The following is a 25,235-nucleotide window of genomic DNA, read 5'->3' as shown; positions in this document are numbered from 1 at the left end:
TGGAGATATTTACAAATGATAAAATCTGATTCCTATAACTGGGACACGTCCTGGGACTTCCCGCTGGGAATCATGAACAGAATTTTAACATTTGTGTTTTATACAGATTAACTTGGGCAGGCCTGCTGCGGCATCCATTTTGGAAGGATGCTTTCACTAGAAAAGATCAGGACTCGAGCACCGAGGACTCCAGCGTCAGGTAGGATCAGCTTATCTTTGTGTGTGAGGCATGGCTACTAAACACTCCTACGCATTAGTGTTCTGATGACGCAGCATCAATGACAAGAATTTCTGTGCTTTCCTAGTAGAAAAATCAAGCATTTGTTTAAGGTTGTTGAAAGAGTTTCATCATGACATTTTTGTGTTCTTGATTTTGCGGATTTTCCGATGAGTTGTTTCAACTCGAGTCATTGATTCAGTATGGTAGTTATCAGTTCTGTTTACCAGCTACACGTGGCTTCCCATCTTGCAAGCGTGGGGTAGGGTCCCATTTCCCCCTTTTCAGTTAGGTGTAGTCATGTGACTTGCTCTGGCTAATGGAATGCGAGCAGAAGTGACATGTTATTTCTGGATAGAAACTTGAAAGCCAGTGTGTGATCTGCTGCACTTCTCCTGGTGAGTTAATTGGGAAGAAAACTGTCAAAATGGAGTTGCTGTCAGGCTGCGTCTTTAGTGCCCACGGTGAGCATATCTTTCCCCCCAGCCTGCATGCTGTGCCTGAGGAAGATGTACAGTTACGAGATTCTCAGCCACTGGCATTTGAGGGATTGTATGTCACCACAGCATAACCGAGCTCGTCTTGACTAATATACCGTGTTTTTATTATAAAAATCTTCTTAGCCCAGGACCCTTACAAAATTGGTGGTATTTGGAAAAGAACAGGTGAGAAGTAGCTGAATAAAAGTTCTGATAATTGACTTTTTCCCCTCCTTACCTCATTGTGATAAATGGTTGTCTGATCCTTAATTTTAATCTTGGCAAGTTCATTGTCTTGGATAGAGGAGTCTGAGTTCTATTTGAAGTCTTTCCCAAACTTGAGTTTCTCTGAGCCCGTGAGCTTCAGTGACGCTTTCACTGTTGTATTAGGTGCTACAGAGAACTGGGCGCTGGTCCGCAGTGTCAGCAAGTCACAGAATACCTCCGACCTCAGTGTGTCATCTTCCTTTTTAACCTCCTTGCCTTTTATTGCTTTTTTCTGCCTTATTGCCCTTGCTGGGACTTTTTTCCAGTAAGATACTGAATTAGTGATGAAAACGAACATCCTTGCCTGGTTTCTGCTTGTAGGATGAAAGCGCCTTTCCCCATTAAGAACGATGAGGTGGAGGTTTCTGTCGCTGCCCTTTTTCAGTTTGAATGAACGCTGAATTTTATTGAATGCCTTTGTGTATTGGGTAATGTGATCATGTGGTTTTTCTTTAGATTCTCATTATGGCTCTTTCATAAATTGGCTTTCAAATATTGAACCAGCCTTGCATTCCCACGATAAAGTTATTGTGTGTTACAGTTCTTGTCTTGCTGGATGTGTTTGTGGCCTAGTGGCGGGAGGACAGTGAGAGAGGCTGAGAAAGAGAGCGGAACCCCAGGGGTTTGCCCCACATTCTTGAGACCGTAGCTTTTTGGTTAGAGAAGAGGCTGACCCCCTCTGTGAGTGTTAGGCACTGGCCAGATGCTGCTGCTGTTCCCAGCCGCTGCTGCAGGGCTACCCGGGGGCCGGGGCAGGACAGAACGGAAAAAGAAAAGGAACACCTAGGGGATTTCCCTGCTCTGACCCAAGAGGTCCCTTTCCTGTCCTTGGAACAGAAACAGAGGGCTTTTGACGGGCTTCCTCTTCTACTCGCTGCCTTGGAGCCCAGGCTGGGCAGCACCGGGAGGGGAAACTCTAGGGAGACTCATGTTGGGTCACGGCTACTTTGAGTTCTGGTTTCCGTCCCCAGTCTGCCAGCTGCTATTTATTTATTCTGGGAGAAGGCGTAGAGACTTCTTCACACACTGTCCTGCTCGTAGCGGTGCTCGTGGTCACTGCTCGATGAAAAATACTGCTTTTCTCCATGGCTTTGCCCAATGTCACGTGTAATTTAGTTATCATTTCCAACCTCTTGTTCGACACAGAAAGCTGTGTAGAAAGCTCACAAGTAAGTTCGATTGTGTTGACTTTCTCCTGTTGAGCAGCAGAAACATGATGGAATGTTCCGGGTCACAAGATGCCAAGGAGCTTGTGAGGAGCCCCCCGAGCGGACAAGCCAGAGGGGAGAGGAGTGGCCAGCGGCCGAGTCGCTCTTGGAGGCTAGGTGGGCTTTCATTCGAGCACGTGTGTGCTGCCTCGAATGCCGTGTCGAGAGTTCCCTCCGCATTCGTGCTGTCTTTCTCTCTCAGTCCCTGTCTGCGGGTGCCCCGCTCGTGGTACCTGTTCCTTCATGGCTAACGTTCTCCTTTCCTGCCACAGAAGATCCAGCTGAGCTGCGGCCTAAGAATACTCTTGGGGGTCAACTGAACGAGTCCATGTTCCTTCTCAGGTGGGTGAAGTGACAGAGCAGTGAGGGGTCCCCGGCCGGGGGATGAAAGTACATCTTATTACAGCATCTGTTGTCCTGGATTTTAAAAAAGCTTTGTATACTCCCGGGCATTTCCTGTGAGCTAAGTCAGTACTTGTTTAATGAATGAACAAACAGGTAAGTAAGTGAAAGAGAAATGGGAATCCTGATCTTTGGGAATTTGAAGGAGTTTATTAAAGAAGACCCTGGTGATTTGAGTGAATTTCTTAAAATGTGAAAAACTGAAAATCAGAGACTCAGGGGCGGGAATGGAGTGGCCCATCGGGCACGGAGGCCATTGACAGGTGTGGGCGGAGTCATTACAAGGAGATGTGGGTTTATATCACTCCTCACTCAGCAGGCACCAAGAAACCTTTCCATACTGAACATCATCTGAAATAAAGTTGTGAATATTATTCATCCTTTGTGGAATATCTGATGTATTTTGTTACGTTAATCCTGCTCAGACCAGCAGACATTTAAAGAATAATACAATCATTGTTGTAAGGTTTCCAGTAAAAACAGAAAATACTGCTTGGAGCATAGAAGCTGTAAACAAAAGAAACAATAAATTAGCCAGGGAATTACTTTAAAAAGTTATAAAAATAATAGTCATGTAAACACAGATAACATTAAATTTTTTTTTTATATGATGAGATCACATAGAATTAACGTATTCTGCCCTTTTTCAGGAGACCTGTTTTCATTTTCCCCAGCATATAGTAATCGGAGGGTAAAGTTTCTGACGTGTGAGTAATGGCCACTGGTGTGTGTGTGTTTTAGTTCCCGTCCTACGCCGCGAACCAGCACTGCCATGGGGTCAAGTCCTGGTGTGGATGTGACCCAGAGTTCACCGCAGAAGGCGCCTCCTTTGACCAAGGTGAACAGCGATGGATTGTTTTTTGTTTTTTGTGTTTTGCATGAGATATAGAGATTCTAAAGAATAATTGCAAGTTGGTTTCTGAACTATGTTGGTGATTACAAAATTTACAATTAAGTCATTTCCTTATTGGTTTTTCTAGTAAGCACACTTAAGAGAGAGGTGCTTTATAGTTTTTTTTAAATATATTTTTTAATTGATTTCAGAGAGGAAGAGGGGGAAAGAGATAGAAACATCCACGATGAGAGAGAATCATTGATCAGCTGCCTCCCGCAAGTCCCCCACTGGGGATCGAGCCTATAATCTGGGCATGTGCCCTTGACCAGAATCAAACCTGGGACCATTCAGTTCACAGGCCAACACTCTATCCACTGAGCCAAACCCGCGAGGGCATATAGGTTTTGTTTGTTTGTTTTTTTAATATAACAGCTTCATTGAGCTGTCATTGATGTACCACGTAATTCACCCCTTTAATTCACCCATATGAAGATCAAATGAGACTCCCTGTGCAAGTGTTTTGAGTATCAGTTAAGGTACATTGGGATGACCTTGCTCAGCATCTTATTAGTTCAGGCTTTCAAAGCTCTTCATTAGGCACAGAAACAGAGTCTAATTTTTGTTGTTGTTTCAGACCACAGGTGGGCACTTGAGCCAGCAGGACATGGAATCCCAGATGAGGGAGCTCATCTACACAGACGCAGAACTCGTCGTCACGCCGATTATTGAAAATCCCAAGGTGCGGAGAACACCCCACCCCCGCGGGCTGGGTTTTCCATTTCACTGAGGACTGACGTCTGGGTGATGTTTGCATTTCTGTTCCTCTTGTCTTCCGCTTGGATTTCGTTCGAACCACACACATGTCTACACGCCTCATTCCCGCCCTGTCTGTAACCCTCTCTCCTTCCTGCCTGGGCGGTGTTCTTCCAGCCCCGCACCCCCTCCCCCCCTGCCTCCCATTAGTCCAGCGGGCCCAGGAGTGGCTGCTGACTCAGACCTCAGACCTGAGCCCTCGAGGCCTTCCTTTCTCAGCACATGCTTAACGTGGATCACTCCAGATGTTCTAGTTGATGGTGTTACGAAGGCAGATGGCAGTGAGCACCGCTCACCAGGCGTGGCTGGGTGGGCCGATCACAGAGACCACGCCCTCTCATAGGTTATCAGTGGCAGACCCTGGGAGCTGGGGGACTCTGGGTTCACTGCTACCCCAGGGGAATCCTGTTGCTTCCTGTCTTTTGGAAAGCAATGCTCTGTTACCAGGGATGAGTGCCTTCCTTGAAAAAATGTCGTTTCTCAGTCCCTTTGTTTTCTGTTGACGCCCAGTCTCCAACACATTCCTCCGCTATCTATTCTGTATGTGAATTTTTTAAACTGTCTTTTTCTGTGTAAATTTGGGACCGTTTCCTCTCATCTCATCGGGGAACATTGCTCTGGTTTAGAGTAAATGGGTTGTTGGATGTGTGCGTATTTGCTACAAAGACAGCATTTTATATAGATCACCCAGCGATTTTTACAACAGAGCGACTTCTTTTTATGAGTTTAGATATCTGGCAGAATAACTGGATATTACATCAAATTTAATGGGTAATGGGGCATTTTCCCAGTGGACCTTCTAGAACAATTTGCGAATTTTTTAAAACCATATTCTCTATTTTTTTATTTCATCATATAGCCACATTTGGTTGTTTCTGGGAAATGTTAGCTGTTTTTTAAACATTCTTGCTATAGGCTTTTATTTTGAACTGATTTTAGACTTCTAGAAAAACGTTAGAAAATATTAGCGTTCCTCCCTATATACCTTTTCCCCAGTTTCTCCTAATGTGAACATCCTACAGGACCGCAGGTGGCTAGCAGACCCAGGGATTAACGTTAGCACGGTGCGAATTTTGCCAGCTCTGACCCTGATGCCCCTTTTCTGTTCCTGGACCCCCATTTCCGTTTATGTCTCCTTTCTCTCCTATGGGTGGTCCTTGTCCTTCCCGGCCCTGTGGTCATTTCCTGACCTCTGCTTGTTCTTCATGACCTGGACACTTGGAAGTGGTCAGGTTTTTGTAGAATGTCCCTCCACTTAGGTTTGTCGAAGGCTTTCTCTTGATGAGAATGAGGCTGTCTATTTCTGGCAAGAATACTACCAGCCAAGGCCTTAAAAACGCACTGTGGATTTTGGAGAAGTGAGACATAGAAATGTGATGGTTGAATATTTAATTAAAAGCTTCAAGAGGAAGGACTCCAGACTCATGCGCTTTCCTATTGAGGCTGTCACAGCTTCCTGGAGCGATGTGGCCTTGAATTCAGCCTTCAAGTCCTGGCCATTCCTACGACCTCAGTCCACCTCCTGCCTCTTCATAAACCTTGTCCCGGCCACATCAGCCAGAAGGGCTTGCTGCCTTCGCTAATGCTTAAAAACACTCCTCTCGTGAGATGTTTTGTCTGATTATGTCCTGCCTGTTCTGCACTGTTGCTTCAGTTTTTTTGTTGTTTAACAAATGTCTGTGTTGTTACCCGAGTGGCAGCTCTCTGACAACAGGAGAACGTGTGTGTGTGTCCGTGTCCCTAACACTGAGCATGGGACCTGGCAGGTCTCCAGCACATGTTTTGTTCAGTGACCAAATTTCTCACCTAGAGGTAAACTAGCTTACACGTAAGCCACAGTAGGGCATCTCTTTCATGAAGCTTAATTTTGCTGCAAATATCAATGGAAATGATCTTATTTTTATAAATCATCATCCATATTTGTATATTTTAATCTTAAAGGGCACTGTTGAATTCTTATGGGTGACAAATTTTACAGCATTCCTTTCTGTCCTCACTAATTTATAATCTGATCTAGGCGATAAATCAGGAGCCAATGTCTGTCTCAAAAGGTCTTTTTTTTTTCTTTTCTAAACCACAGATCATGAAACAACCACCAATTAAATTTGATCCAAAAATATTGCATCTACCAGCATATTCAGGTAGGCTCATAAAGGTTTAGACACTTTGCAGATAGACATTTAATAGCACATGGAATATTTTATTCATGAATAGTTAAATTTCTATTTTCTTGCCAACTGGTTGTCCTCTTGGCAGTGCTATGCAAATTGTAAACAACCTGTAATCCATTTGTGCCAGCTTTTGACGGTACTCGGCTGAGTCTGGGCTGCCCTGTGCTCTTGTGGGTGGGAGAGTTCTTGAAAAGCTGGGTGGGTTTTCCTGTTACATGGGTGGGCCCTTCTCCTACCCTTCCCCTGGTAGAGCCCATTGAATTTCCAACATCTGTGGTGTTATTGTGGGTGTGGAGGGTTGGAGACCACAATGAAGAATTGAGAGTCTACTCAAGGAAGCCAGGGCAGTTGAGAATGGGACCAGATGGTTCACTTTTGTGGGGATGGTGTGGGAATGGATGTTGGGGTCCAGCCCCAGCAGGTCCAGGGGTTCCCAAAGGTGTGGATGGAGTCGGCGAAGAAGGGCGACTGTGTCAAGCAGCAAGGATGGACTGGCTTCCGGCAAATGGAGATACTTAAAAGAAGATTGTTATGTTTCCTTTCACCTACTGGAAAGTCTGATTTAGGGTGAACGTCAGAAATTAAAACAATAACAAGAAATTTAGAGAGAGGTCATCAATCCATTGCCTCCTGCACATCCCCTGCCGGGGATTGAGCCAGCAACCCAGGCATGTGTCCTGACTGGGACTAGAACCAGCAACCTTTCGGTGCATGGGACAATGCCCAACCAACGGAGCCACACCGGCCAGGGCAGAAATGTCTTTATACCATAAATTTGGGTGTATTGTATTTGATAAAGCTATTGAACTAGATCTGGAAAAACTTCATCATCATGGCTAGAGTAGAATCTCTGATTTGAAATGAAATCAAAGTAAATTAAAAACATAAAATATAGGCAAATTTAAATAAGCCATGCCAAGTAGAACCACTATTGATGAAAACGTAGAGGAGTACTTTAAAATAATATTCCTTCCCCTTTGCCCTTTACTTTGAGTTATTCTGGGAAAGGGCTGTTGTAGTTTATCTTGTTTGAAGGTGGAGCTCTGCTCAGCCATGTTAACGGGATGGCATCTCTTTCCTGGTTTCAGCCTGTGTTTGTATAGGGACGTGGAGGCAGGATCCCAGGTGACTTCAGCTTTCATATTCACCTTGTGATGTTGAATAGTAATTTCATTGGAACCGTTTAACAACTGTAAAATCTTTGGCTTTTCCAATATTCTAAGGCTAGATTGCTTTATTTACAGGAAGACTTGTTTCTTTTCATGATACACTGTTATTTAACTTGGTGTTTTGTATTATTCTCATTTGCTGGATAATTCTCCTTGAGGCATCTCATTTTTCCCCCCCAGCATAGTTACAAAAGTCTCCAGTGGAAGAAAGTGAAACGAGTATAAAAGAGTAAATGAGAACAGTGTCAGCTTTGGAGTAGTTTTGATTTTGACATTGTGAAGTCACGACTTTTTCGCCTCAGCTTTTGAAGTCCTGTTCCATTTCATTTCTCCCAAGACATTTTCGCGGTGCTTTTCACGAGGCCCACTTTCAATATTTCCTTTCCTCCGCAGTGGACAGGTTAGTGTCCCTGAAAGATCAGGACTGGAACGACTTTCTGCAACAAGTGTGCTCGCAGATCGACTGCCCCGAGAAGACCATGGGCGCCTCCCGGGCCAAGCTGAACCTCCTGTGCTACCTGTGCGTGGTGGCCGGTCAGAGGGAGGTGGCCACCAGGCTCCTGCATTCCCCCCTGGTAGGTGGTTACGTTGTGACAGCAAGACCCCTCGCACGGTCCTTGCAGCATGCCTTCTGCATGCCACTCGTGTATCGATAGCGATTGAAACAAGAGCTAAATTATTAATTCCAATTATAATGCAAAAGGGATTTATCAAGATCATAGGTTTGTCAAAACTATCCTCTGTTTCATCCTGAAGTCTAAGAGCAGTTGCATAGACAGTGATTTTGAACTTGTTTTGCTCATACTCTGGCTTGCGTTTTATGTTGACTTGTAATAATTGTGTGATATTTTTCACATCTGAAATCATAGGACAGGGATCAGTCTGTGGAATGAGCTGCCCCTGTGGACTAGAGGGTCCTTTATTGGGCCACCTGGTAAACCCCAAGGTTTCTGATCCGACAGTGAAGGGTGACATTGAGTCCTAAGACTCCCCCCCCCCCCCCCCCCCCCCCGGTCATGCTGTTTCTCGGGCTGGCTTGGTTCATGGGGGAGGCCCTAGGAGTTGGGCAGAGCTTTGGAAGTCACCCCAGGAGGAAGTTACAATGTTTGGGCTTTCTCCACAGTGGGGCCTCATTGGGAACTGGCTTGAAAATTAAGTCATTTGCTTTCAGGATAGTTTTAAGGTTACTTTTTTGGTACTTGGTGTGTGTTTATGGCACATTTAGGGAATATAAGTGGGTATGAGAAACTGAAAGTAGTCTTTAGTTTTTATTTCTAGCTTATTCATAACCTCAGTGCTTTTGCATTTTTGTGAATAATTATCTGCTTAATGCGGGATTCCCATCTCAGTTGTATGCAGGTCTGATTTTTTAACCGTGAAGTCACTTTCTATGCGGTTTCATGAATGAAATGTATGTCTTCATTTTTATCCTAGTTCCACTTGCTAATCCAGCATTTGCGAATGGCTCCAAACTGGGATATGTAAGTAACATTTATGTTTTAATAACTTATTCTTCATTATTTTATTAAGTTATTTTATTTTAGGTAATTTCTGAGCATGGAAAACGTTGAGAAGATTTGTGCTAAGGTCATTAAAAAGAAATCAACAAAACCTAACACTTCAGCTAAAACTTAAATTATATCCTTGAAAGGGGTGCCCCCTGCTGGCTTCTTAAAATAGACTCTCTTTAAACAGCATACATGTTTATCAAAAGCACGTCGTCCTAAATGCTTAATCATAAAACAGTCTCAGTAATGATGACTGAATCACCGGCAGTTTCTCTAGACCTCCCAACAGTAAGTGTAAAAAGATCTCAAAATAGTCCTTATCCTGATATGACTATAATTCTCGGATTATATAAAGCTTGTCTGGAGACATTATTAACGTACTCTTTTGAGTATTCTTTATCTAGTACTTAACCCTGATCCTGTGCTTGAATTTAGTTATGCCTCCTGAGTTTGCCCTCGCCACTGTCTTTCTTTTACATAGTACCTACCTCCCTTATGATGTTGTTTAAAGTTGAGTGGGATTATGATCTGTCAGCTCCTGATGGGAGCATGTGTACTTGCTTGTGGAAACGGCATGCCGTGGTGAGAAGCACTTCAGCTAAAGCGTTAGAAGGCTCTGGGCTCAGGTTGCCAATGAGACTTGATTTGGTGACGACCTCTTCCCGAGTCTCAGTTTCCTGGGCAGCCTGTGGGGGGCGATGGAGTCGCATGGGTTCGGATGCAGACAGACCTGGGTGTGGATCAGAGACTTGCCCTCCCGGACACATTTGCTTTAACTGCTGAGCTCAGTTTCCTCATCTGCAAAATGGGGGGAGTGTATCCACCTCATCGGTTTTTGGTAAGAATGAAACTTGGAATGAGGCAAGCACATGAGATACCTTGCACGGTGCCTGGTTCTTAGTGGGGGGTCAGTGTATCGGGGTGTGGAAGTTGTAGTTGTTATCATCAAGCTTGTCTGTGTTACTGTCAGCAGAAGCCCATGGGAAATGCAGAGGAAGGGGCTTTGTGAAGTGTGGGGGTGTCAGATATTAGCTGTTCTTCCAGGCTGGCAAAATACGGGGCCGCACTAGTGTTCACAAGAGGCTTTTGTGGATAATTATTCTTACACATTGTCTAATGTTACTCTCCCAAGGTAAAATCTGGCATTACAAAATGGGATTTTTAGGTAATTTCTGAGCATTGAGAAGATTTGTGCTATGGTCATTAAAAAGAAATCAACAAAACCTAACACTTCAGCTAAAACTTAAATTATATCCTTGAAAGGGGTGCCCCCTGCTGGCTTCTTAAAATAGACTCTCTTAATCCTTTCCAAGTACTGCTTTAAAACATTTTTTTAATAGAAAACTTTTTTTCTATTTAAAATTAAAAAAATATATCTTTTTTTGCTGAAAGTAGTATAGATGTCCCCTTTTCTCCTCCATCAATCCCCCCTCCCTCACCAGCCATTTGTGTATCAACCCCCCCCCCCCCCCCCCCCCCCCGCCCCCAGGCTTCACCACACCATTGTCTGTGCCCTTGGGTTATGCAGATATTCTTTGGTTAATCTCTCCCCTCACCCCCCTTCCCTCTGAGATTGAAGTTTAATTGTTAAACACTTTTGAGAAAAAGGTAGACAGGTCCTCTGCTTAAAGCTTTCTTTTATTCTCTCCATTCAAATATCACTTCCTCCAGTGAGGCCTTCTCTGACCCAGGCCCTATCACCCTGGTAGCATTTGATAAAGGTCCTTAATTTAGCGGAGAGATCACTGTTGAAGTAGGTTTGTTTATTTCTTGGCTTTGTTCACATATGGGAAAACAAAATAGAATAACATCATATACCTTTATAAGTTTCTCTCCCATTATAACATGTATTTTAATGTCATTAGTTATTTGTCTAAGATATTTTTTAAAGATATGCCTCTTTCTTAATATGCTACGAACGCCTGACAATTCATTTACACTCTTCTCTGTTTTGGGATAGTAAAAATGACAAACAATGCAATAGTGAACATTTTTGTGTTTAAATCTGTTTTCTTTGACCTCTTAGGGCACATTTGTACCATTAGAATGAGTGGCTAAAAGGCAATAAAATATTTTTGTTAAAATTGCTAAAATGCTCTTTAGGAAGATTATCTCAACATTATCCCCCTTAAGTGTGTATAAAGATGCCCTTTAGCCGTAACCGGTTTGGCTCAGTGGATAGAGCGTCAGCGTGCAGACTCAAGGGTCCCAGGTTCGATTCCAGTCAAGGGCATGTACCTTGGTTGTGGTCACATCCCCAGTAGGAGGTGTGCAGGAGGCAGCTGATTGATGTTTCTCTCTCATTGATGTTTCTATCTCTCTATCTCTCTCCCTTCCTCTCTAAAAAATCAATAAAATATATTTTTTAAAAAATGATGCCCTTTAGTTAGCACTTTAGCAGTGGGTATTTATCAGATTCGTCAATCAACTTTACTGAAGTATAATTTGCATATAATTATAAAATTTAAATTTATAAATTGTGGTAAAGTATACATCATATAAATTTTACCATTTTAGCCATTTTTTAGTGTCTCGAAGTATATTCAAAGAGTTGTGCAACTCTCACCACTGTCAATTTCCAGAACTTTTCCATCATCTCAAACAGAAGCTTTTGTCCATTAAACAGTATCTCCCTATTTCCCCTCCTCCCGGTCCCAGTAACCTCTCTTCTACTTTTTGTCTCTCTGATTTTGCCTCTTCTGGGTACCTAGTGTAAGTGGGATCAGACAATATCTGTCCTATTGTGTTCGGCTTATTTCATTCAGCTTAATATTTTCAAAGTTAATTTATGTTGTAGCATGTACCAGAATTTCATTTCTTCTTAAGGTTGAATAAATTCCATGTAAATATTAGTCCATGTGAACATTGGTGTACAACTATCTGTTCAGTCCTTGCTTCCAGTTCTTTGGGGTGTACACTAGGAGTGGAATTGCTGGGTCATACGATAATCCCATGCTCACCTTCTGAGGACCCATGTTTTCCATAGCAGCACCAGTTTACACTTCCACCGGCTGTACCTGAGGGTTTCTGTTCACGTTCTCCCGATTTTCTGTTTCTTTTTTCCCTCTGATAGTATAATCACTCGTCTGCTAAGAGGTAGAACAGAGACCTTTAGCCAAAGACCTCTGTGCTCAGAAATAAAAATTACTCTGTCCGTCTCTCTGGTTAAGCCTTTGGAAAATGTTTTCCACTTGCTGTAGGAGCACAACTTGTTCAGCTTTTCCACGGGGTGAGCAGGCATGCTTTGCGGTCTCCCGTGCGCATTTCTCCGGGCCCTGTACACGGGGGAGTGCTGCTCACCCTGTCTCACCCGCCTTATCTCCTGTCAGTGCTCATCCTCACTTAATGGAACTCTCCCGGGGGTCGGTTTCCTCAGTCCCCGACTCTCCTGCTCACAGACTGTTTTCTCTCCACTTACAGACGGGCCAAGGTCGCTCACGTGATTGGTCTACTGGCCGCACACACAGCCGAACTTCAAGAACATACACCTGTTATTGAGGTAATTGCTCTTAGTCCTGAAATGTTACGAATGACAGAAGGGAGTGTCCCTCATTGTGTGACTTGGAATACGCAGATTTCATTGCCCTTCACGAAGTTCTCTCCGTGGGATTGTCCCGTTGCCATAAAACGATGACCTCCATAGACCTTCAGGCTCAACACCAGCTGGACATAGAAAAATGTTCTGTAATTGAAGGGGTTTGCGGCTCTATCGTCTGTCACTTACGTTTGGAGGAGGCCCGTTTCCCGAGGGAAAGGTTTATGTAGGTAGAGGTCCCGGGGGGTCTGCCGATGAGGACAGGCCGTCGCCAAGGCTGGAGCTGGGAGCCGCCCACTCCCACTGTGGGGTCCTTGTGCCTGGAGACAGTGTGGGCTGCTGCCGGGGGAATTCCTGCAGGTCTGGGCAGAGGGCAGCTGCAGCCACCGGGCCTGTCAGTCGCCCTGGGTGATGTGCCTGCGGCCTGATCCCCCGCAGCTGCCGCTGCCGCCACCGAGAGCATTTGGCCTGGCAGTTCTTGAACCGCCCTTGTCCTCGTGTCCTGGGCTAGTACTTCCTGCTCCTCGACTGGCACCTCTCAGAGGATCTCCCACCTCCTGTTGCTGCCCCGTATTAATCACTGCATTCCGGATGCTGCCTCGGGTGGGGAGGGGCGGTGTTCATTCCTGAGCCTCTTGTAGCCTGCGTTCCTGCACTGTCCCCTTTAGGACATTTGCCCAAGTGACGCTCGGGAAAAGTCATTTAAAAGGGCACGATAGTGTGTATTTGGCCGTCTGGGCACCTGTTTGAATTAAGCACACTGTATTGTGAACTAAGTCCTGTCGGACCATGCGGAGCGGGGTGTTCCCTGTGATGCCGTCTTTACCCAATGGGCTGTGATAATGGAAGCAGCCACTAGAGGTCACCCAAACACTGGGAACGAAGTTTCGCAAGTTCAAGAATTTACCTTTCAACTTCAGGAAGAAGCAGGCTTAGCAGATAGAGCTTTTTTGTTTTCATCTTTTCCCTGTTTTTTTCTCCTCCTCCTCCTCCTCCTCCTCCTCCCCCCCTCCTCCCCCTCCCCCTCCTCCTCTTCCTCCTCCCCCTCCTCCCCCCTCCTCCCCCTCCCCCACTCCTTTCTCTCCTTCCTCTTCTCCTCCCTCCTCCCTTCTCCTACTTTCTCCTCTTCCTCCTTTTTCCTTCTCCTTTTGAGTTTCCACCGTGTGAAATGAAGTTGCGTTCCATTGGTGATGAAGACCATAGGAGATGAATGAAAGCCAGCACAGCTCTCCAGCAAAGTGCAGTCAGCATCTTGCCCGTGACGCAGGGGGTGGGGCCCCGGGAAGCCGCTGTGAGCCTTAGCGCAGGGCTCCTTGGACAGGTTTCTGTGACACTCCCAGTTGGGTGTTTGTAGATCGTTTTTCAGTAAATTATTAATAAAGTTTCAGGTATGAGCTACATTCTGATTTCTCCAGTAGGTTTACCATTAGCAGATACTAAAAACTGTGGTTGAAGATTCTATAGACCTTTTAACGGTATAAAACCTCATTTTATTATTCATCTTTGTTTCCCACAGTCCCTAGCAGCAAGGTAACATGTATTTCAGGCACTTAGTCAATGTCAGAAGATTTAATAAATGATTAAAACAATGGTAGGAACAGATGCTGGTGTGATTTGTTACAAAGAGGCAGAAGAGATCGGGGGACATCTGTTGTCCTATCCTTGGGATGTAGTTTAAATCTCTTTCATCTCATTCTGTCGTTATTGGCTACAGAAAAGAGCTGAGCATCACCTCTTGTATGTATTTAGAAGCATTTATTCAATTCTTCACCTTTTTTTATAGAAAAATATGGCCTGATTCTTAGGCTTTTCCTACTAGATCACGCATTGACCACCCAGTAATCACTGGGGTTCCTGTGTGTAATAACTTTCAGGAAATAGTCCTGGCATTTTGATACATATTTGTAGTCTCAAGCATGCAGTGGATGTAGTTCAGGAAGTTGATTATAGAACCCTAAAATTTAGAACTGGATGGAATATTAACAGGTGTACTAGTTTGATCCCTTCATTAAACGTTTTCATTATGGAAAGTTTCAACATACATAAAAGTAGAGAGACTGGAATATGAGACATCACTCATTTCCAGGAATTATTAGCACTTTGCCAACCTTATTTGTCTGTCCTCTCTTGCCCTCTTCTTTCCCATCTTATTCCCTCCCTCCTCTCCTTCCTCTCTCTTCCCTCTTCTCCTTCTCTCCCTGTAGTGTTTATTTATTATTTTTAAAAAATATATTTTATTGATTTTTTACAGAGAGGAAGGGAGAGAGATAGTTAGAAACATCGATGAGAGAGAAACATCGATCAGCTGCCTCCTGCACATCTCCTACTGGGGATGTGCCCGCAACCCAGGTACATGCCCTTGCCCGGAATCGAACCTGGGATCTTTCAGTCCGCAGGCCGACGCTCTATCCACTGAGCCAAACCGGTTTCGGCTGTAGTATTTATTTTTTTAAAAAATCCAGCCAACCACACCGGTTCCATTCCTGGTCAGGGCACATGCCCAGGTTGTGGGCTTAATCTTAGCAGGGGCCGTGCAGGAGGCAGCTGATCGATGATTCCCTCTCATCACTGATGTTTCTATTTCTCCTTCTCCTCTCCTCTCTGAAATCAATAAAAACACATTTTAAAAAGTAAAAAAACAACAAAAACAAAACATTTTACTCATAAATACTTCAGTATATGTATCTAGCAGAAAAGGATTTAAAAAAAATATAACCACAATACCACTATCACACTTAAGGCCATAAAAAGTTTCTAAAATTCTTGTGGTGTTAGATTTTATAATTAGGCTGACGATTCATTTTGAGTTAATTTTGCATAGGGTGTTAGGTGCAGACAGAGGTTTATTTATTTATTTGCGTCTAGCCAACAAATATTTAAAGAGCACGTTCTTTGAGCCAAGTAATGGGGTAGGCGCTGGAGGCACAGTGATGAGCGAAACAGGTGTGGTCTCTTCCTCCTGGAGTTTCTAACGGACAGCGGACATTACACACACACAGAGGAGGAAATACCACACACTGAGGGGACCCGTGACGTGGGAACACAGGGGAGTTGCTTTAGTGGAAGGGAGAGGGGATCCTGTGCTATGAAGGAGGAAATGGTCATTTTAAAAAATTGTTTTTGAGAGTTAGGTTAAGTTGAAAACGGACATTTGGATTGGGTTTGCAAGACGAGTGTGGGACAGTGAGAGTTTTGGTGACTCGTGCTGTAGAAACCAGATTGGAGAGGCTGTATAGGAAACCAGGGGTGAGCAGGTGAAGATGTATCTAGGTCAGGAAGTCTGGCTGTGAGTGTGAGGCACATTTAAATGCTAACGAAAAAGAGCCACTGCAGCCGGAACCGGTTTGGCTCAGTGGATAGAGCGTCGGCCTGCGGACTGAAGGGTCCCAGGTTCGATTCCGGTCAAGGGCATGTACCTGGGTTGCGGGCACATCCCCAGTAGGAGATGTGCAGGAGGCAGCTGATCGATGTTTCTCTCTCATCGATGTTTCTAACTCTCTATCTCTCTCCCTTCCTCTCTGTAAAAAATCAATAAAATATATTTAAAAAAAAAGAGCCGCTGCAGAGGGAGGCATCGAGGATAGAGGCGAGACATGGGCCACTGGAGGTGTATGATGGGCAGAAGGGAATGACCTTAGACCAGGGAAGGGGCACTTCTCCTGCTGTAACAGGAAGAGAGGGTGAGTAAAGGTAGATGGAGTGGGGGGCAAGGCTTGGTGGTGGGAAGATGAGGGAGCTTGTCATCACAGAGAATGGGAGAGCTGCCGTAGGCTTTCATAGGAACCAAGGCTGTGATTAAGAATTTAAGGTGGAAGAAGCCGATTTGCCCAGTTGTGGGGTGGTCTCCAGAAGATGTTTGGGTTCCAGTCCAGGGAGGGCTTGAGTCTGTGGGAAGGCGGGAGTGGCTACTTCCAAACGCTCTCTGATACGGCCCAGGGTTTGCATCTTACTCCCTGAGCCCAGGCTGGGTGGGAGAGAAGGCGGTGGGCTTGGCTTCAATGGTCTTGTTGAGTTTAAAAACTTATTTGCTGAAGGGCTCGATTAAGGCTCTTGAAAAGATGTGCGTGCAGGTGAGTGTTTGAAGTTGAGAGGTGTTGGCGGCACTGGCAGGGCCCCTGTGTCTGGGTTCCCCTGTGTCTGTGGGTGCCCCTATGTCTGTGGGTGCGTCCTCACTCCTGCAAACACTCCCACACTCTGGCTTTCCAAAGGATCTGTGATTCAGGGTCTCACAGGTCACATGACACTACCTTCCCCACAGTGCCCTGCGCTACTGACCCCCTGCTCACTCTCCTTGTCCACTGAGGACGCGGCTCCTTGCTCACCACCTTCCATTTCACCTGCATTGCATTCATTAGTTGCTTTATTGATGCATTCATTAGTTGCTTCTTGTATGTGCCCTGAGCGGAGATCAAACCCATAGCCTTGGTGTAGCTCTAACCAGCTGAGCTACTGGGCCAGGGCCAACACTGTGACCATGTCTGGCTTGTTCATAGCCCTGAGCTGAGACTGATGTCATTTAAAAAAAACAATATTTTTAAATTAATTTCAAAGAGGAAAGGAGAGGGAGAGAGAGATAGAAACATCAATGATGAGATAGAATCTTTGATTGGCTCCCTCCTGTACGCCCCACACCGGAGATCAATCGAGCTCACAATCTAGGTATGTGCCCTGACCGGGAATCGAACCATGACCTCCTGGTTCAAAGGTCAACGCTCAACCACTGAGCCACGCCGGCTGGGCCCGGTGTCATTTATAATCCTCCACACGGTTAGTGTCGGTGAATCTGCCCTTGTGTCTCCCTGCTAAACAAACTTGTGTTTTGGTTAGCTCTTGGACAGCACAAGAGGCAAATGTGTTGAACAGGATGAAACGAGTTGAAAACATTCGGGCCTCTGTGTAGAGCGAATATTCAGCCAGGATGCCGAGTGGATATCATTTGGGGACATCGCCATATTTTAATCACTTTTGCATACAAATGAAGCATCTTACCTCAAATAATTCTTAAACGGCATGCTTCCTAATTTTTTATAATGATGGAATTCATTGAATTTCTTACCTGACATCTTGTAGAGCAGTTTTTACCTTTTGTGTTTCTTGCTTTGACTAATTTGCCTGCTCGTTTTACCCGAGTTGCGAACACACCTTTGTTGCAATATTTTCAGAGCAGCAGCTGTGGGGCTTATACATTGGAGTGTGATGTGTTTAGTAATCCTTGCGAACCCAGCAAATGCCACATTTAATTTTCTATTAGATGAAAGAAAAACAGAAGGAGCCTTGCTGGTGGAAAGAATTGCACAAACATAACTAATCGGAGCTGATCCCTGAAGCAGAAAAATGCAATTTAAAATGAGCTTCCTTTGTATTTCCGTTATTTGAGGAGTGTTGAAGAGATGACTATTAAGAATATAGTAGCAAGTAAGTAATAGTTATAAATAGAAAGCTCAAACAGTATTGGGGTAATGTTCTTTGTGTCATAACTTTGACATATCCCAACATCGAAAAGACTCAGTTTTCATAAAGGACAATGTGATTTGGTTTCTTAAGAAAACATGTAGCCAGCCATGGTGGCTCAATGGTTGAGCATCGACTTATGAGCCGGGAGTTCACGGTTTGATTCCAGGTCAGGGCATATCCCCAGCTTGTGGGCTCGGTCCTCTGTCGTGCCAGAGAAACCTAATCAATGATTCTCTCTCATCATTGATGTTTCTATCTCTCTCTCCCTCTCTGAAATCTATAAAAATGTATTTTTAATAAAAAAGAAAACTTTGTGCAATGGGCATAATTGTGTTATGATTCCAAAAAAAAAAAGTCATTTAGCCCTAGCTGGTTTGGCTCAGTGGATGGAGCGTCAGCCTGCGGACTGAAGGGTCCTGGGTTCAGTTCCAGTCAAGGGCACATGCCTAGGTTGTGGGCTACATCCCCCAAAGGGGGCATGCAGGAGGCAGCTGGTCAATGATTCTCTCTCATCATTGATGTTTCTATCTCTCCCTCCCCCTTCCTCTGAAACCAATAATATATATATATATATATATATATATATATATATATATATGTCATTTAAAAACCCTCAATATACAGGATAGGGCAAAAGTAGGTTTATAGTTGTGAGTGTATGAAAATTTATTCTTGTATTATTTACTAGAGGCCCGTGCACGAAATTCACGCATGGGGTCAGGGGGTCCCTCAGCCCGGCCTGCATCCTCTTGCAGTCCAGGACCCCTAAGGGGATGTCCGCCTGCTGGCTTAGGCTTAATCCTTGATCTCTCTGGGGATCGAGCCTAAGCCAGCAGTCAGACATCCCTCTCGCAGTCCAGGGCTCTTGCAGTCCAGGACCACTCTCTCCATATTGCCTGCCTGCAGTGGAGGTGGGAGAGGCTCCTGCCACTGCCATTGCACTCAGCAGCCGTGAGCCTGGCTTCTGGCTGAGCAGTGCTTTCCCCTGTGGGAGCACACTGACCACCAGGGGGCAGCTTCTGTGTTGGACCTCTGCCCCTGGTTGGTCATTGTGCATCATAGCAACTGGTTGTTCTGCTGGTCATTTCACCATTTGGTTGATTTGCATATTAGGGTTTTATTATATAGGATTAATGATTATTTTGCATATGGACAACTGTAAACCTACTTTTGTCCCACCTGGCATGTAAATGAAATCCCTGCCTGTAGGTGCAGAAGGGAGGACCGTCGGGAGAGTGTGGAAGCACTGGCATGTATGTCTGGCACCCGATTGATGAGTCTCTTTCACCATTGGTATTCCTGTTTCTCTCCCACTCCCTTCCTCTCTCTGAACCTATAAAAACATTAAAAAACAAACAAACCCCCCTTCCCCAATATCCATATATTACTTGGATTTCTGAAGCTGAAGAAGAGCTTAGCAGATCTATTTTACCTTTTTTGTTCTGTTTAGTAATGGCATTTTAAGTGCCAGTCTGCCTAGGTCATCAAACACTTATATTTCTCCATGGTATTTGTCATTCATACGGTATGCTTGTTCACTATTCTTATTGTTTTCCTTTTTACTAGTAATATTTTTTTAAAGTTTTACAATAACAGGGGGGAAACCATCCAAACAACACTGCAGGGAAACACTGTTCACCGCTCTCCAAAGCTGACGTAGGCAGCGCCGTGTCAGGCTGCCGTGGGGTTACTAGCATGGACTACGTGATGCGTGTCTGTCTGCGCTGTTCTGTCGTGCTGGAGGCAGTTCAGACAGTTTCATCTCTTCCAGGATCTGCAGCATTAAGGTGTTTTAATTTCCAGTGATGCTTACTGACCCAGAGTGTCCATGGGCTATAAGATTGAGAAAAGCTGTGAGTCCCTGTCCCTAGTTTTGTGAAGCAATGAGCTGGGTATGGGTTTTGAATTTAGCGTGAGGTTGACTTAAAAAAAAATTAAATCTTTTATTTTGAGATAATTAATAGATTCATATGAGGTTGTAAGAAATAATCCAGAGAGATCCTGGGTATGCTTCATTCATTTTCCCCAGAGGTTGCATCTTGGAGAACTAGAGTAGAATATTGCTGCAGGATATGGACATCAAAACAGTTAGGGAACAGTTTCAACACCCCAAGGACCCCTCAGACTGCCCCTTTTTAACCACACCCACTGCCCTCTATCACGTGTCCTCCCCTAACCCCTACCCCTGGCAGCCACTAACCTGTTTGCCATGTCTATACTCTTGTCATTTTGAGAATGTTGTATAAATGGAATCATACAGTATGTAACCTTTTGTGATTGGCTTTTTTTCATGTTTAGCACATTTCTCTGAAGATTCATCCAGAGAAAGGAGCCAGAAAAAGGAATATGTAGTATGCGATCCCATTTACATAAACTCTAGAAAATGTGGATTAATGACAGAAGGTACACTGGTGGCTGTCTCGGGAGGAGGAAGGAGTAGGATGGAGGGATTAGTTACCAAAGGAACCGGAGGGAACACTCGGGGTATTGCTGTTTTGATCGGGGCTGCAGGTGATGACGTCACAGATGGTTACCTTTACATAGATGCAGTTTACGGTATGTCAGTTGTAACTTAACAAAACCGTTTATAAAAAAATACCACACCCACAGTGACCTCCAGTACCTGACTACTGACTGCGAGCTCACCCCACACGGACACCACTCCTCCGGGTTCTTGTTTACAAAAGGGCCAGAGATCACGTGCTGGGATAGTGTCACTTTGTCAAGTGGTTCTGGAAGTTTCAAATGCCTCCTTTCAGTGTCTGTGCTGCCGTCTTTGCCGACGGTGAGCAGCTTTGTCTGTGCGCCACACGCGGAGCCAGGTTGACCTGGAGCAGGTTTCCGCACTGTCTTACCTGCCCCGAGCTCCCTCTCAGGAGGGGGCGGACTCACGTGCCGTCGGAAACCTTCCTCCCCCGCTTCCTGGTCACCGTGTGAGCCCACTCACCCGCGGTCCCGTGTGTGCATTCCGGTGACGAGGGGCTGGGACTGCCTTAGCATCGCTCCTGGGAAATTAACTATGTTCTATATATACATGCTGCTGAGGGTCAACGTGGATCGTATTGAAGCTTTGGGAAAATATTTCTACTCTCAGGTTTTTGAAGGAATCATTTAAAAGTGTAATGCGATGTGAGAGTTTTTATTTGTTTAAAAAATTTTATTTTATTTTATTGATTTTATACAGAGAGGAAGGGAGAGGGATAGAGAGTTAGAAACATCGATGAGAGAGAAACATCGATCAGCTGCCTCCTGCACAACCCCTACTGGGAATGTGCCTGCAACCAAGGTACATGCCCTTGACCGGAATCGAACCTGGGACCCTTCAGTCCGCAGGGCAGCACTCTATCCACTGAGCCAAACCCGTTAGGGCCATGTGAGAGTTTTTAAACGGGGCATGCTGGGGACCTGGCCCCGTAGGCGCTGGTGCCCGCCCTGGCTGTCTGGGGAGCTGGCGGAGACTTGCTGGACCCTCCCCCCGAGTCCCGGTCTCTGCAGTTAGCGCAGCACTGGCCTCGCCGGGTCAGCGAGGCGGCGAAAGTGCTTGGTAGCTGACCCGTGCCCTCCAGACCGGAGTGCGTTTTCCCGGAGGTGTTTTTACTGTCATCGGGGACAGTTACTATTTTTTCTTTCTTTCAGGAATCAGGCCCATATTTTGAAAATCATTTGGAAACTGCTTCTTAAAAATGGAAGGTGAATTCTGGAGAGAGTCTTGCCTTTTACATACAGGTGTGAGAACAGAGATACATATCAAGTAATATACTTTTTTTTCTCTCTCTCTTTTCAGGCAATTACTCTCCTAACCGAATTAATTAGGGAAAACTTCAGGAACAGCAAATTAAAACAGTGCCTGTTGCCAGCCCTCGGGGAGCTGCTCTATCTGGTGGCCACCCAGGTGAGCCTGTCTGATTGAGATGAGCCCCGCTGCGCATGGACGCGTTCTGACATATCCCGGCCGGCGAGTATTAATAGCCCATGAAAGTTCCCTGACTCTGCCGCTGAGAGCTCGCCCCAGGAGCTGAGGAGAGATGCTGCTCTGGAGGAGAGAGGCTGTCGGTCTCTCCCTGTCTGTCTGGCTGTCATCTTCCCTCCCCTTTTTTGCTTTCGAGCAGCAATTTTCAGCCGGTGTGCCGCAATATTCCCGTTGTTTCTAAAAGTAGATGTCGAGAATCGCTTTCCTTGGTGCTTACTCTACTTGGATGGAAGCGAGGCTGTTTTGATAAAGCCCCCGTCTGTGGCCATGACAGGCGACCGCATCTTATGCTAGCCAACCTGACGAGGGGATTCTGCCCCTGGGCCCACGAAAACCCGTACGTTTTCAGGAGAGATGAGGGCTTTTGTGGGCCTGTCACTTTGAATATATGTCAACCTCAGAATCTCAAGTCCGTGCTGACCGAGGAGAGGCTGGCCCGGAGGGATGGTGCACACTGTGTGACAGAGACCTAGCCCTGCCTGCGGCCGCTCTGCTCACACCCAGGGTACCAGGAGGGCGGAAGGCGGAGAGGGACTCTGCAGAGGACGTTACAGAGCAACGCAGTCGCAGTTTGTGTGGCTTTTGTCCTTCTGTCAGGGATGCCTCCCACCCCAGTCCAGGTGTTCTCACTTTTGCGTTTTTTTGGTTCAGCCCATAATCATCTCTCCCCTGGCCTGTCGTCAGAACTCCCAGACAGTCTCCTTACTTTGCTCTTGTGTTGGAAAAAGTGTGTTTTCCAGACATCAGCCACGGCGAGCCTGTTAACACACGAGAGACTGCAGGTGTCGCTCCTCAGAGGCCCTGTGCCTCTCGTGTTGCTCATGGTCATCAGTCCCTCCAGTTGCTTCTAGGCCCCAGTGCCCGCCTCACCTCAGCCTCCCTCGCCCCGCCTCGCTCACTCCTTCCGCCACGCTGACCTCCCCCAGCTCCTCGCACGCACCCCCTGTGCCTGCTCCTGCCTGCACACCTCCCTCCGCACCGGCGCTTCCTCCTGCTCCCGGTGTTTCCCAGGTGTCTGCGTGTTCTCCCTGCTCGTGGGTCCCTTCAGAGACCTGGCTGTCAGCAGTGTGAGATGGAGCCACCCGTCTAGCCTTCCCCTAACCCAGTCGTTCTCAACCTTCTGGCCCTTTAAATACAGTTCCTCATGTTGTGACCCAACCATAAAATTATTTTCTTTGCTACTTCATCACTGTCATGTTGCTACTGTTATGAATCGTCATGTAAATATCTGATATGCAGGGTGGTCTTAGGCGACCCCTGTGAAAGGGTCGTTCGACTGCCAAAGGGGTCGCGACCCACAGGTTGAGAACCGCTGTTCTAACCCCTTACCTGCTGTGGTTTTCCGTATAGTGCTCATCAATAGGGTGGTTTCTCTGTCAGCCAGATCCTGTTGCCATTTCTCAGTTCTTCTCTAGCTTCTGATGAGGGGATCGATCAAGATCATATGTAACAAAGCAAGCAATAGGCGCGGTACCAGTCTGGGCAGTGCAGTCAGAGACTCCCCCTGCCCCCAGTCAGATCGTAATTGACGGGGTAAATCGTGCTGTGAAGAGAATATTAGGAAGTTTTAGAGAGTTGGTGTGTTTGAAACGGCACCTTTCTCTGGAATGGGTTAATCTCGTTTGTGCTGCGAGCGTCACCGCCTTTTCTTCCCCTTCATTTTAGGAAGAAAAAAGAAAGCACCCCAGAGAATGCTGGGCCGTTCCCCTGGCTGCGTACACGGTGCTAATGAGGTGCCTTCGGGAAGGGGTAAGGCCCTTTGTTGTCCGCCCTGCGCCCTCCATTGTCATAACCCTCCCGGCAGCAGCGTGGGATTGTAGCCTGCAGCGGTGCGGCAGCGTGTCAGGCAGGGCTTGCTCCTGAATTTCAATCCTGCCACCAGCCACCCTCAGCAGGTGCCCTCCCGCGGAGCAGGCGGGAAGCGAACCAGCGTTCTCCTTCGTTTTCGAAAGGTGGTAGCAAATAGAAGCCACATAAGCAGCTTGTAATAACGTATTCTTAATCCCTCCCGCCTTTGAAAGCCACCGAGACACCGAGACACCAGTTTGGGAAGCGAGGTGGGGTGCGTGCAGAGAATGTGCTGCGGGCCTCAGGAGCCCCGCGATGGCCTTGTCAGGCTGCTATTTTGCGGTTTGGAAACGAGTGTCCACTGGCTTTCATAGTAGGTGGTGTTGATCATGTGAGGTGACTTCTCCGTTTACTCAGATCCCTCCTCACGCCGCCGTTCATGGCAGTGCACCAGCCGCTCGCCAGCCTGCCGACTCTACAGTAGTGCCCACGTGGAACGTGAAGGGTTTAGTTACTGACCTCAGAGGTTGGCATTTTCTGTTTGCTTTAAACCATTTGACATTGTTTCCCCCAAGGCAAAGCCATGGGCTAAGAACATTCCTTAAGGAATGAAGAAAATATGTCACAATAAACATCTTCCTTTTGAGTTCACTGCACCCCTTCCCCTCCCCCGTGACCCCCAAGTGCAGTCTGAAGACTTTCCAACTTGTAGGGTTGATATGTAGTCAGTTGTCCTGATGGGATGTGCATGACGCTGGGAAATTATATTGTATCAGTAACAGGACAGTTAAGTCATGTTTATCTGTAGTCAGAGGGTAGCTTTAGGTGTCATTCAAGGCCTCAAGCGAGGCACACTTGGGGGTTCACAGATGAAGAAGGTGACATTTCCATGCACACTCAGGTCCCATCTGTCGTGGAGAGAAGATAAAGATACCAAGTGGAATATGTCAAGTAAATAAATGCAGAAGAACACAATATAGGAACGCAAAGGAGAAAGGAGTCCTCCAGGAACTCTTTTCACAGCGTAAAAGCAATTTTAGAAACTTGGTGTCTTTAGTTTTTAAAACTCAGATGAATGCCTAATCGAAGATGATCCATTCTAGTTCACGAGGTTGTATCCTTTGTTAAATATCTTCTCTCCTCTCCCTCGCATATTTTTCATTGTATATATAATAGGAAGGATATTTGATATCCAAGTGTATTGTTTTAAAATTATTGTGAATAACTAAAATAATGATATTGTTTTGTATTTTAGAACATACACAATTTTTTTGTCTTGGTAGGTTTGGCAAGTCTTGTGTATTTTTCATAAAGAGGGGAACTTCCAGAACTCTCTCACTTATGAAAATTTTAGGTCATATATTTGAAGAGCAGCAACATTTGTGCTTTGGTGGCATATTCACTAACATTGTCCCTGTG

General features: G+C 45.7%; 1 protein-coding gene across 1 annotated transcript in view; it reads left to right on the top strand.

The window, feature by feature from the left end:
• Positions 1 to 25,235, top strand: part of ULK4 (unc-51 like kinase 4) — a 246,189-nt gene that overhangs the window by 14,216 nt on the left and 206,738 nt on the right. The window contains exons 8-18 of the mRNA XM_081105862.1: positions 107 to 199; positions 2,170 to 2,288; positions 2,444 to 2,513; positions 3,315 to 3,411; positions 4,043 to 4,147; positions 6,302 to 6,362; positions 7,955 to 8,136; positions 8,996 to 9,042; positions 12,490 to 12,568; positions 21,843 to 21,950; positions 23,694 to 23,777. Of these exons, the coding sequence (XP_080961988.1) occupies positions 107 to 199; positions 2,170 to 2,288; positions 2,444 to 2,513; positions 3,315 to 3,411; positions 4,043 to 4,147; positions 6,302 to 6,362; positions 7,955 to 8,136; positions 8,996 to 9,042; positions 12,490 to 12,568; positions 21,843 to 21,950; positions 23,694 to 23,777 (1,045 nt within the window). The remainder of the gene's footprint in view (positions 1 to 106; positions 200 to 2,169; positions 2,289 to 2,443; positions 2,514 to 3,314; positions 3,412 to 4,042; positions 4,148 to 6,301; positions 6,363 to 7,954; positions 8,137 to 8,995; positions 9,043 to 12,489; positions 12,569 to 21,842; positions 21,951 to 23,693; positions 23,778 to 25,235) is intronic.

This window comes from Myotis nattereri, assembly GCF_964212035.1.
Source record: "Myotis nattereri genome assembly, chromosome: 14".
Classification (NCBI taxonomy): domain Eukaryota; kingdom Metazoa; phylum Chordata; class Mammalia; order Chiroptera; family Vespertilionidae; genus Myotis; species Myotis nattereri.
The sequence above is the reverse complement of the archived record's forward strand: the minus strand, read 5'-3'. Positions and strand labels throughout refer to the sequence as shown.